Genomic DNA, 13,151 nt, shown 5'->3' with positions numbered 1-13,151 from the left:
GGAGGGTTGTGGTTTAACTCTCTTAAGTAGTCTTATTAATATCAATATTATTTATCACACAATTACAATTAATTTAAATGATGGAATTAATTAACCTTTACTTCATCGGGTTAGTACCATTAAGGTGGAAAGTCTCTTTTACAATGGGCTTCATTCATTTAAGTTTACACATGTTTTATATTTGATAAGTCTATGTTACTTCTCTGTCGTGGCTGTTTGCTGCTAGAAACAGGAAAGAGGAAGTGTGAGCTATTTTCCCCCCACAATCTGGTGAACTGGTTTTGGCTAACTGGCAAATTACAGCTGATAAGGTCAATGATTACAGCCGCGTGTGTCTCGTAATCACAGAGCTTTCTTTTTCTTCTCGCCACAACCTGTGGTGAGTTTCCTCATCTTTTGTTGTAAGGGTGCTGCTCGACTCTGGATCTTCAGGAACCATTTAAAAACCAAGTGTGGACACAAACCCAGTGAGGAATGTCCCTCAAAGACTGAAAGAATACAAATCTGACACATTTTAAAAAGAGTAAAATGTTCCCTGTGCAAACTGTTGATGACATAGAGGTTTGAACAAAATGAAATACAGTTTGAAACGTCCTCTTGCTTAACCAGGCTCCTCAAAAGGTCTTATCTGTATCTGTATGTTGGTATTTATAAATGAAAAATAAACAAAACAGAAACTTAAAAACACTAGAAAACGGTAGAAAATATAAATTAAAATGTTCAGATCTTTATTCCATCAAACACCACTGCTCTCAAGATACCATATCTAATATACAATAGCACAATATAATAACTTAAATCAAGCTCAGAGATCAACTCACCGCTGCCTGTTCACTGTGGTTTCAAAGAAACACACCGTCGCCTCACGTATGTAAACACAGTTTCTCCTCAACCGGATTTCACACAGTGAGGTGCTGTCTGCTGTGTAGTCAGTGACATGACACCTTTTTGTGCAGTCATCACTAGCGTTGTCACCAAACCCGTTTTTCCATAACACATACTTATACGTCAGGTGCAGCTGAAAAGACGTGGTAGGACGACCCGAGATGACAACGTGAGAGAGGACGTCTCTTTGGTCCACATCAGGGGACAGAAGAGATGCTGCAGACGACCGACTCCCCTCGTGAAGCCGGGTTAGAATAAGTCAAACTTTGAGAAGGAACCACAAGCGAGAAGAATAAACACAGACCTAATAATTAACAGAGACCATAAATACCTTCAGATATGAGCGTGACCAGTTGGCAATCATACATCTCATAGTAATGGAAGGTTATTATAATGATAATAATTATAAATGCATGTGATATAGCCGGTCTTTGTTAACAGAGTAAGATGCTTCATCTGTGATTTAGAAGGATTTCCCGTTTGAAAGCTAATAAATAAATAAGAAGTGAACAAGATGGAGAAATAACTTCAACTTCTGCTTTAGACAGAGTCCCAGCTGTGCTTGAGCTCATGGAACAAAATTAACACACGAATATTCACCAGGCATAATCTTTGTGTTAGCGTAACTAATCTGAAACAATAAGAACTGCTTATATAAGGTCAGCAAACCATTAATGTCATAAGAGATCCGTCTGTGCAGTAACAGAGATTTGAAGACCAGCGATGCTCTGGAGACTCGTCCCCGTCCCGGAACCTGACAACACATCATAAGATGTTTATTGGATAATCACGTTGATCAAGCGAATCAGCTTCTTCCCAGTAAAAAAGCCATAATCGATAACTGCTGCTGCTGCCCAGCGCTTCACGTGAAGAGGCTGCACAGTGAGTCACACTTGCCGCATGTGAACAGCATTTTACCATTAAATTCAAAAAGGCCTCACATGCCGGAGGCTGCAGCCACATGACAATGTCACAAAACTCCCCTCGTGTTCGCGTAGAAGTAGTTGTTTGTTTAATCCTGTTGACAAACAAACACTCCAAGCAACAAACAAACAAACAAACCCGACGGGTGAAAACTGATCCGTTTAAGCAGAAGCTGCAATTCAAATGTGTTTTTCCTCATTTCAATGAGGCGGTGGAAAGATAACAAACAACCACAATATTATGAAAACCTCAGTTGTAATTTCACAGCCGGCGTTCACCACAAACGAGCCACTTCCTTCCTGTGAACGCTCGGTTTCACTCTGTCGATGTTGATCACTGGTGCAGCAGAGCGTCCCGAGCTACTGTGCAATAAATCACTACGGTTATCCTCCGAGTCCCGAAACAGATAAAAGCTCTCCCACCCACGATTCTCCCAGAGCACTGAGGTTTCTAACGATGTTAATTAGAGGCCAGGGTTCCAGTGTCCTTACGACTGCTCTCACTGTCTCACCTGCTCTCACTCACGTCTCTACTGCTTCACCTGGCTCCACTTATCCCTGAGCCCCGAGTCAGGAGCGGGTCTGAAGTGGCCAGTGCTCAGGAATCGAAATTGAAATCGTTATTTTCTCAAAGACAATCCACATTTGAGACTGAGCGGATGCCCGTGTTGGGCTGGGTCGGCCACAGGACTCGTGTCAGACCTTTTCTCTCCGACAGTCACCTGCCACTGGTTACGGCCATGTAATTAGATGAGGTAATGATGTGGTTGCATTTCCAGTTTTCCTGCTGTTTGGGCAGATGAATCAACTGCGATGCACTTTGAGAGAGTCTCTGTTTGTTTGCCAAACTCTTCAGGGAGCAAGAAAGAATATAAACACAGCATCTTTCAGTGGATTTAAACAAAAATAAGTTTAACTGTTAAGGGATAACTGATGAAGAGCTGAAATGTGTTTGAGACATTATTAAACTGACTTATCATAATTCTACCTGGGGTTAAATCTGTTTGATCCTGTGACTTCAGGAGCACTGAGAGCTTGACTTGTGTTTGTTTGGGATGTCATCCATTGGAAATGTATTTCAAGAACAGATTCAAAAACAGATTTACATGAGACCCAGGTTCAACAACAACAACAACAACAACAACAGAGAGGCAGCCCTGTCCTCAGTGTGGACAGCCCCCTTCCCCCTGAAGGTCAACAATTCAGATCATCAACTCAGACCAGTGGGGGACCTTTTGATGTCCAGACATATGAGGTGAGAGGCCGGGGACATCCTGGACAGGTCGTCAGTCCATCACAGAATCCAGCTTCACAAAAGATGTGCTCACACCATAAGTTGCCGAGATGATAACTGTTAAACTTCCTCACAGTCACCTGACAGCATCCTCAGGCCACAGACACACATCCAGGCATCCTCAGCAGAGACTCACACACTGAGGACAAAAGGTTCTCTACCTCCTATATCTTCTCTATTCTCTGCTTCATCATTCTAACACACATCATCACAAACCCACATCCACAGTGGAAATGAAAACTATTGTGCAAATCGTCTTACTGAGGCCTGACCTTGTTCAAAGAAGAGAAACCGTGCCATCGGGGCTTGGACGCTTAACTCACAACAACAGCTACTCCCCATGCTCTGTTTTCTCACTTGCCCTTTCAGTTCCTTCCTGTACGCAGTCTCTCTGTTTCTCTCATTCTTCGCCTTTACCTCTCTCCTTCCCTCCATTTCCTTCCAACCCTCACAAATTCACACAGTCTGCTGCACAAGCCTTTTTTTTTTTTTTTTTTCCAGGCGAGAATGTAGGCCATCGCTCTGACAGCAGGAAGGCAGCGCGGAGTTGAAGCAGCGCCGCTCTTCTCTTCTTCCCAGCATTCTGCTCGTGCACAGCAGCTGAAGACAGTACGCATTTGTGTGTGTGTGTGTGTGTGTGCATGTGTGTGTGCGTGTGTTTTGCTGTCTTAGACTGAGTCAGAGCACCGAGTTGAGGGACAAACCACAGCACACAGCAGCCTGTGCTACGCAGGGCTACAGCAACAGCCAATCTGTTTCAACTTAGTAGAAACAAGAGCTCCTGCACGTCCCACTGCATAGTATCAAAGATGATCTGCACCAGTGTTCAGCTGCACGCTCTGGATTTGTGATAACACTGATCTGTCTGGACTGTGTAAACCAAGCACCCCCCACGCTGGTCGCATGCTGACACTGGAGCAGAAATGTAGACGTCGCTGGTTCATAACAAAAACATCTAAAAAATATATTTTTCCCTCTTTTCCCTTAAGTAAACAAACACAAAACCACAAGATGTGGGTCAATGACACTTAAGTCCAGATGACTTTATGCTTAACCACTAAAACGGTTAATCCACCACTACTTTCCAGAGTAGAGATTTATGTACATTTCTAAAAACGTAATTATAAAAACAAGCAAAGCAGCTCTGATGACGTCAGGTCAGTAGGATAAGGGTTTTTGAAGGTCAAGCCAAAATAAAAGGGAAGAGGGACTATTCTGCAGAGCTGGATCAAAACACTTGAATGGACATCGTTGATACATATAAATATAAAATACTTGTGCGTGTTGGCAGATGAAGGAACCATGACGTGTCGGTGTAGAAATGCATGTTCACATTCAAAAGAATCCTCCTCACATATCAGTGTCACATGTTCCTTTTGAAAGTCACACGAGCAAAAGGAACATTGCGTTACCATTCACGCACAACGAGAAAACGACAGTGGATCTACCTCAGATTTGTAAAGTGTCGTTTATTAAGTGTTGTCATCGTCTTCTCATAAAGACGAGTTTAGAAAACACAAGAAAACAGACCGCCAGCAACTGATAGGACATTCTGTATCATTTATAAAACATTTTTTTAGCCTTCTCGCCTTGGCCTAGATAAAAGTGAGTCTCTACATAAATATGAAACTTTTTACTCCACAATCAAAAACAGATTTACACAACCAGGAAAACAACTGACAACTGAGACATTCAAGTGCAATTGTCTCCAGAAGAAGTTGTGGTGGGTTGACCCTCAGGAGACGCTAACCAGTGCTCGGGTTTCTGCTGGATGTTCATTTCATTTCTATAAAAGCATCAGAGGGACATTTCCACAGGTTGGCTGCAGGTGTCCTGAAAGGGGGGGGGGGGGGGGGGGGGGGGGGGGGTCAAACAAACAGCTCAAACACCTCCTGCAGCTCCGGGGGAAGAATGCTGTGACAGTGGCAGGCAGGCTGCAGCGGTGCTGAGTGCTAAAATGGCTGCTTGTTCTCCATACAGACACAGAGCTTAGCTGGGAGAGGAGGAGGAGGAGGAGGAGGAGGAGAAGGAGGAAGAGGGAGACTCCCACTACCAACAATAAGCATAAAAACATGCATAGGTGGCCTCTGCAGCAAGTGGGTAATAACATGAGAATCAAACTGTTACCATTGTACTCTGATGACAGACGTACAACGTGCAGCTAGGATCCTGAAGCAGCTACACTTTCCTTCCTCATGCGACTCCACCGACCAATCACCATGCAGATGCTTCGTCTTTTACCCGAAGCTAACGATAACCCTTCAGCACGTGACCGTGTAGTGACAAGATCCAGCTAATGGTCTTCATCTCTTCTCCAGAGTCAGAGAGACCTGCGTCTATAATAATAAATGATGTCATGTACTGTGTACATGTATCGCTTGATCTGGTTTATGGTTCCCAGGTAAAACTAGTGAGTCATTGTTTTTATATGTTTTTGAAGAAGCAATAAAAACTCAAACAGCTCTTAACGACCACTTCCTGTTTCTTACTACGGTGTTTTTGTTTTGTTGTTGACGGGCAGGTTGCACTTTGCTCTTTGCAGCGGAGGCACATACCTGAGCTTCAGCTGAAGCACTGAGGCCAGGTCTGTGGCCTGAGGAGGGATTCTAAAGACAGACCTCACGTCCACCAGTTACAACATCTTTTCTGATAACAGACTTTGTTTATTTAGAGTTTTTCTTGTCTTAATGACGACTTAAAGCCAAGCTGCAGGTAGAAGTTCATAGCTGTGCATAGGTGAATGTGATTGTAGAGTTTCTATGCTGGAGTCTTCTTCTTGTTTCTGGTCTACATGTTTACAACTTGTCTGGCGTCTCTGTTTACTTCAGAACAATAGTGAGTGTTACTAAGATGGTAGACGTTGAACAGCAATTACTTTTTCTTATGGAAATCCAACAAAGAAGAGAAAGACAATGTGTTTGTTACTCCGAGTCTGCCGGAAAAGCGATGCTGTCAATCACAGCTCATTTTTAGGAGGGGTGGGGGGGTGTTCATTTCTTGCCAGTCTTTAAGAACATGTGTTTAAGATGCAGTTAACAGGATTATTCAAGGAGTCATAAGATGTGCGTGTCACATTAGAGTTTCACGTGCAGGGCTCTGTTCATATATTATGATTTAAATGAAGAATGGTGGATTATGTTCAAGCCGAACAATGGGAACAATATGCAAAATATTTCCCATTTCATCATAAACTAGATATTTAAGTGATATTTGGACTCAAACATAACAAGAAATCTGAGAATTCTGATTAAAACATAACCTGCTACTGAAATGATAACAATCATTAGCTACAACGCTTATTCATTCACTGAATTAAGCTGGTGATCATCAATATCTGATTCCAGATCTGTTGTACTGACATTAAAAGGTATTCAAATGGCTCCAGAACCAGTAGAATGTGCTAATGGAGACATTGACAGTTCAGATATTTGAGATATAAGGTGATTTAAGACCTGACGATCTGATTATTGACAGATTCTCTCATCTCTCTCGTGCAGTGGAAGTCAAACAGGGACCAGGAGCAGGAGCCATGAGGTCAACATGTCCTCCCAGGGTCCCCGCGTCCAGGAGCCGAGGCGCAGGTGACCTGCAGCGAGCGCAGCGACCCCTGGAGGCGGAACGCGCTGTTGACATCTTTACATAAGCACAGCCCGATGTGCTTCTTTGCAGGTGGCGAGGGAAGCAAAATGTCCCACCGAGCACCGCGCGCTGCAGAAGATGGTGTCGGTGCCGCCGCTGCAGCTGCGTTACGTGAGGGGGGGGGGGAGCCCGAGTCCGGAGGGTGGAGGCCCGCAGCGCATCCCCCGGACCCGGGGGGCGGACATGCTGTCATGTGTTCACCGGGGGTGTGGGGGTGTCTCTCGGGTGTCTTACCTGGTCGCTGGTCCGTCCCAGCTGCTGATGCGGATCCTGCCGGAGGAGCTGTGCCCGCAGCCCGTCACCCCGGGCGGGTTATTCCCATGTGAACGGCGGGTCGGAACCAAACAGCCGCGGTTAGCTCGCCCCTGCTAACCAGCTAACCTGCTAACCAGCTAACCTGCTAAACTTACAGGAAGGTCCGAGGTCTGGACTTTTCTCTTTTTTTAATGTTTTTTTTTTTATCCACTCGCTTTTCACCGTGAGATCCACGCGCTCGAGCCCGGGCCGAGCTCGACGGGGTCCCGGTGGGAGCTGGTTCTCCAGCGGGCTGGCTGCTGCTCGAACGTCCGCCTCTGTTGACAAACAAGCGGCTGCGTGGAAAGACCCAGCGCGACTCGGCGGAGCTAACGACGAGCTGCTAGCGCGGTTAGCCTAGCTGGCTAACCACCTCGCTAAATCCAGAGCCCGCTCCACGAATCCTCCTCTGGCGGAGTCCGACTCGAGTCCCATCGGCTGGGGGAGATCCTCCTCGGCTCCGTGAATCGCTCGCGGTCGGTTTCCGTGTCTCAATGTCCGCGCACTCGCGTTTGCAAACCCAAGTTATCGCTTCGTTCTCCGCTCTCCGCCATTTCCAAGCTCTCAACACAAACAAACAGGGCTGCGCGTGCACGAGGAGCGTCCATGCGCGCCCCCGGGGAGGGCAGCGGGCAGAACACTGTGTGATGAAGAAGAAGAAGATGTGTGATGATGATGAAGAAGAAGAACATGTTTGATGAAGAAGAAGAAAAATATGTGTGATGATGAAGAAGTACATGTGATGAAGAAGAAGAAGAAGAACATGTTTGAAGAAGTACATGTGTGATGATGAAGAATAACATGTGATGAAGATCAAGAACATATATGTGATGATGAAGAAGAAAAACATGTGATGAAGAACAAGTAAATATTTGTGTGATGAAGAAGATGTGTGATGAAGAATAACATGTGGGGTGAAGAAGAAAATATGTCTGATAAAGAAGAAGACCATATATGTGATTATGAAGAACAACATGTGTGATGACGATGATTGTCATCATATGTGTGATGACGATGATTGTCATCATACATGATAAAACAAAGACACACAACGAACAGAGCAACAGTGCGGTTGTCATATGTTTTGTGTGTCTGTGTTGTCGGCACGTGACCATGGAGCGAGAATACCCTCAGGACAACAAAGAGACACAAAAAGAGCATAAACAAAACAATTACCCAGAAAATGACTTATGATGCAGTCACATGGTCCCTCATAACAAGACACGTAACACAAAAACAACGTGTGGACCCGTGAAGATGTCTATGTGTGTGTGTGTGTGTGTGTACTGAATCCATAGGGTCCTGTGTTGCTTCCTGTCTGATGCGCTGCAGCTCCATTATTCATGAGGCTCTGGTAGATTCAGGACAACGTGAGGTAACGTCTTTGTCTTCACCGAACAACACAAGATAATTAATTAAGAACATTATTTGAAACTGGGAGTGTGCGATTCCCAGCAGACACATTATAAAACCACGTTTAACACACAACCGCACACACCAGTCCTCCCAACATGTTCTTTTTATCAAGAGTCATGAATTATTCTGTGAGAAATCCATGAAAATCAAGAAGAGAAATTCCTTCGTGATGCACACAAACAAACACACAAACTGACAGGGAAGAAGTAAATAAAAAACTCTAAACCTCTTTTATTTCTATTCATTATGGTTAGCACTTTTCCTTTGAGGGTCACCAGGGGGCGCTGGAGTCAATGAACCCAGAATATATGAAGCTATCAGGGCCACAGTTTACCTGCAGATAATCTGAATGATTTATAAATCGTAAAACATCGTTAAAGCCAAGTTTCTGGATTCCACATGTCAATCGAATCAAATCATACTGGTTCCTTTCCTCCAAGTCTGGTGGAAACCAGTTTAGTAGTTTTTGTGTTGTCACAAACACACACACAGTCAATGTGTTAATGACTTTGATTTCCAGTCACTTTCTTTGATTGACAGGCGTCACACCCTTCACACACAAAATCATCCGGGAATCGAGCCAGCGGCGGCCCGGAGGCTCAAATGATCCTTGATTTGCACAGAGTGCACACATGCCCGCTGTTGTGCACGTACAGTAAACATGGCCACGATTACGGATGTTTTTAGAGTGAGACACAGCGAGTGACTCAGACTCCACCGCCCTCCACCGGCTCACTCAACAACAATCATCACAACTCGACAACAAACCAAACAATGAGGAATCTGCTGAAACTCCCACGAGATCATGAGTCACATGACGAGTCAAGTCAAACTACAGGCGGGAATCACTCCTGAGTCACTCCCTGGTTATCAGCTGGCTACACAACCACACACACGCTACCTTTGTTCATACATGACGTTTGACACCAAGAGCTCAACATCGAAACTTAATTAGAAGTTAATTCACTGTGGAAGTTCCTCAGTTGAGCACTTACCTCCTCCAAAGACCAATCACAGGCTTTAAATTCAATAAAGCTGCTTCACATTTCACACACAGAGAAATCAGACCTTTAAATAAACCTGACGTCTGTTTACCGGCTTGTTTTTTAACAGAATAACACAAAGATCACCAAATTGATTTGCACCAAACGAGGAGGAGCTGAGAGGAACACGTTAAATCAAAGGGTTGGATCCCAAAATGTTTCACTTCATCTGTGGTTTGACTAATTTATCCCACGTTTAGTATTATTTTATATTATCTACTATAAGAATGTGTTAGAAATAGATGCAAAATTAATAGATTGTTATATTTATGTTTTTTTACATAAAGAAACACTTTGTCTATGTAGTTGTTTATAAAAGTCTGTGTTTTTGTCACTGACTGTTTGTCTGAATCCAATCTGACCAACAGGGGGCGACACTGAGTTAACGCTTTCTGTTTATTTTCACTCTGCCAGCGTAAATAACAAGACCACAACTTTGATTGCTTTCATACCACAGCACAAAAAACTAAGGCAAACTTTATTAGATGGTAGTTGTGTGTGTGACATATGTATCAATACAATTTATTAAATCGCTGTGGCACATTAATAATAAATCGTGATCACAATAAGCTACAACAGACACACAGTTATCATTCTTTTATCTTGTGGATAACAGCTGTTCTCATGCTGAGGAACCATGTGAGGCTCTCAGGTCACTTTGTAAACAGGTTTGATGAAGAGGAGGCTCTGAGGCCTCTGGTGAGAGGAAGAGTCTTAACGAGGACCACGTCACTTGAAGAGCTTGAACTTGCGCAGCAGCGGCTGCACCGTCTCTTTGGGATACGGCTTCAGGGCCAGACACGTGGGGATGTTCTCCGGCTGCTCCATCCACAGCTTGTGGGAAACACCGGCCTCAGTCAGGGTCTGTGAGAGAGCTGTGAGGGCGGCCTCGTCTGGAACCTACACACAAAACACACACAGACACACAAACACTCTTAGCTCCAAGATACGTGATGTGACTGGATGTGTAGATCTATGATGAATACAAGCAGATCTGTTCAGTGTGTGAGATTCAGGTGAATGTATGTTGTGATTTGAGAGGAAGCTTCAGGCAGAGCCACTCTCCTTCCAGAGACTTCTACCACAGTCCAGCTTCCCACTGCTCTATAGCTCTCCTGTATCCTGCTGGTGGAGCTGTGGCCCACTGGGAGTGAGAAGACATATCTGAAGTCCTCTCCATCATCAAAGTGGATTTAGATTAAACAAGTGAAGCAACCGGATTATGTTATATTCAGTTTCTAACAATAAACACTGAACCTCTAAGTGACATCACGTTTAAAATAATAAGAATTAGCTCTTTAGACAGACGTTAGCTCATTAGCTAGGAGTTAGCTCATTAGCTGAGAGTTAGCTCATTGCTAAAAACAAAGAGGTGTGACTCTGCTGTCACGACGTGTATCTGTCAGATAATGAAGCTGGACATCGAAGTGAGCAGCGGACACGAGGACATGTCCTCTGGACTCGGACACGACGCGTGCAGCTGCAGGGACAGAGTGTTCTACAGGGAACTAGCAGCCGAGTGGAGCGGGTCTCACCCCCAGCACCACCTTGTGCATGGAGTCCAGCTCCTCCAGGTACCGGGCCGTGTCCGGGTCCGAGCGGAACACGTGCAGCGCGGCGGTGGCGGCGTGACACGCCTGAGTGATCACGGCCCCCAGGGGCCAGGACAGCGCGTGGACCAGGTCCGAGCGGACCACGACGTACTGGACCAGCCGAGCCGGAGAGCCGGCTCCTGAGGCCGCCATGTTCCCGACAGGAAGAGACGATGTTTCTCTTCCGGTTCAGCCTCGTGGAGAAATCACACCGCCCTCTATCGGTCACTTAGAAAACTGCAGGTCAAACTCAGGCAAGGGAACAAACTGTACTTTTGAATTTCCACAGAATAAAAAAAGTGAAGCTGCAGAAACACGAAGATATAAACATGTCATATCCCTCATTTCAGATTCCAGCCCATGTGGGATAATGAGTAGGGTCGGCCATCACTTAAAACATACATTTAATATCAGATATGAACAATTAAATCACATGATATCATATTTCCTCTGACACAAACAAATGTTACTGTTTCTTGATAAATTATATTAATTGAATAATTATTGTAGCTGGAGATTAACTCATATTTGTCACTTTAATCCCAATAAATGACGAGCAAACACGGGAAAATGTCACAATAATTATTTATTAAGCATACACATTATAATATAAATATAAAATATGCTATTTTTGTTTTTAAAATTGGTGAGACATCATTATATCTGTGTTGAGACAGACAACCATACAAACAGGTTTTAATATTCTACCAAAATCTGCTGAAACTTCTATGCAGCTGTAACAAACTGGCCATGATGGTTTCGTCCTAACTCATGGAGCGGGTCAGAGCTCCGCAGCTGATCCAGGGTCAGGCCCGTGTGAAATGTCGCCGTGAATGAGGAGGCGAGCTGGTCCTGGATCAGCCGTCCAGCTCTGACAGGCTGTATGCAGTTGGCCCACGTACGAAGAGAGCACAATAACCTACCATAGATTTCTTTTTATATATATATATTTATATATATATATATTTACTTCTTACTGTAGTCCAACAATGGCAATTAGCAGCATGATGATGCACCACTCGGTTTTATTCTCTAGTCCAAAGAAACTGCAAAATAAGTTGAGAAGTAAAGAAATGAAATAAACATCGAACGCACTGATGTCACTGTAACTAAGAGAGAAACTCGTCCACAGTGAAACAATCAGATAGAATCAAGCAGTTGAATCAGATCAGTGATGACGTCAGGTTCAATTCACCTTCACCTCAGCCAACCACAGGAAGTGGAATCCTGATTTCTACCGGCGTGAAAACGAACGACCTCGGGTTCCGAGAGGTCATCGACATCGTTCCTCCTCTCACGGCTCCAGTTGACTGAATCCAAAGGGAATTGACCCCAAACCAATGACAATAAAGAACAAATAGTTTTAACAGTTTTTCTCATTTTTTTTTTCTGTTTTTAATTCTCTTTTTTTTCTTAAGTTGGGTCGACATGCTGAATCCTCGTGTTTGCAGGTTCGTGGTCAATCAAAAGGAAAAGTATTGAGCGAACCACTCCTGGCGCTGAGCGTCCGGGGAGTCGATGGAGGCGTCCTTAGTTTCAGGAGGGCTTCGGGACGGGAGCCACGCAGAGAGGAGAACAATTCAAGAAATAAAGGAAGGGAAAGAAAAGTCAGGGAGCAATCCACAGTTTCATTTCACATATAATTGAAAGATAAGATGAATTATGAAGCAGTAAAAAGAAACTTGGTAATCAAGTGATGTACTGAAGTATAATATTTAAGCTCTTGTACTTTATATATTGTTTTTTTTTTTCAATTAAAGGCGATATTCCTCCACAATAAGTATTTTTACTTTTGATACTTAAACAGCACTGTATTTATTTAAGTCATATTTTGAAGGTCTTGTATCAGAGGATCTTTACACTGTGGATTTCTAGTTCAGGTTCCAGTGCTTCTTGGTCATTAAATCAAAAATGTTAAGCAAGTTTTTTTAGTCATGTTCAGATCCTTTGTTTCCTCGATCATGTGTAAAACTCTTTGAGTTGCTTTGATTTGTCGTAAAGTTCTGTATTAATAAAGTTTGGTAATTTTTCCGTATCGAACACGGTTCACTGTTCTCTGCTCTTA

General features: G+C 44.0%; 3 protein-coding genes across 7 annotated transcripts in view; all 3 read right to left on the bottom strand.

The window, feature by feature from the left end:
• Positions 1-7,765, bottom strand: part of ncoa1 (nuclear receptor coactivator 1) — a 33,059-nt gene extending 25,294 nt beyond the window's left edge. For both annotated transcript variants that reach the window (XM_062410882.1, XM_062410883.1), the window contains exon 1: positions 6,976-7,765. The gene's annotated coding sequence lies outside the window, so the exon portion shown is untranslated. The remainder of the gene's footprint in view (positions 1-6,975) is intronic.
• Positions 7,766-9,871: 2,106 nt separating this feature from the next.
• ptrhd1 (peptidyl-tRNA hydrolase domain containing 1) lies at positions 9,872-11,268 on the bottom strand. The gene is made up of 2 exons (XM_062412131.1): positions 11,030-11,268; positions 9,872-10,394 (listed from the first exon to the last, which is right to left on the bottom strand). The coding sequence occupies exons 1-2, from the start codon at positions 11,237-11,239 to the stop codon at positions 10,224-10,226; spliced, it is 381 nt and encodes a 126-aa protein (XP_062268115.1). The 5' UTR covers positions 11,240-11,268; the 3' UTR covers positions 9,872-10,223.
• Positions 11,269-11,654: 386 nt separating this feature from the next.
• The window catches only part of fam184ab (family with sequence similarity 184 member Ab), an 80,457-nt gene continuing 78,960 nt past the window's right edge, over positions 11,655-13,151 (bottom strand). For all 4 annotated transcript variants that reach the window (XM_062412073.1, XM_062412075.1, XM_062412074.1 and 1 more), the window contains one exon: positions 11,655-12,631. In XM_062412073.1, the coding sequence (XP_062268057.1) occupies positions 12,550-12,631 (82 nt within the window). In that variant the 3' untranslated portion in view covers positions 11,655-12,549. The remainder of the gene's footprint in view (positions 12,632-13,151) is intronic.

The sequence above is a fragment of the Platichthys flesus genome, chromosome 18, assembly GCF_949316205.1.
Source record: "Platichthys flesus chromosome 18, fPlaFle2.1, whole genome shotgun sequence".
In the NCBI taxonomy this organism is placed as follows: domain Eukaryota; kingdom Metazoa; phylum Chordata; class Actinopteri; order Pleuronectiformes; family Pleuronectidae; genus Platichthys; species Platichthys flesus.
The sequence above is the reverse complement of the archived record's forward strand: the minus strand, read 5'-3'. Positions and strand labels throughout refer to the sequence as shown.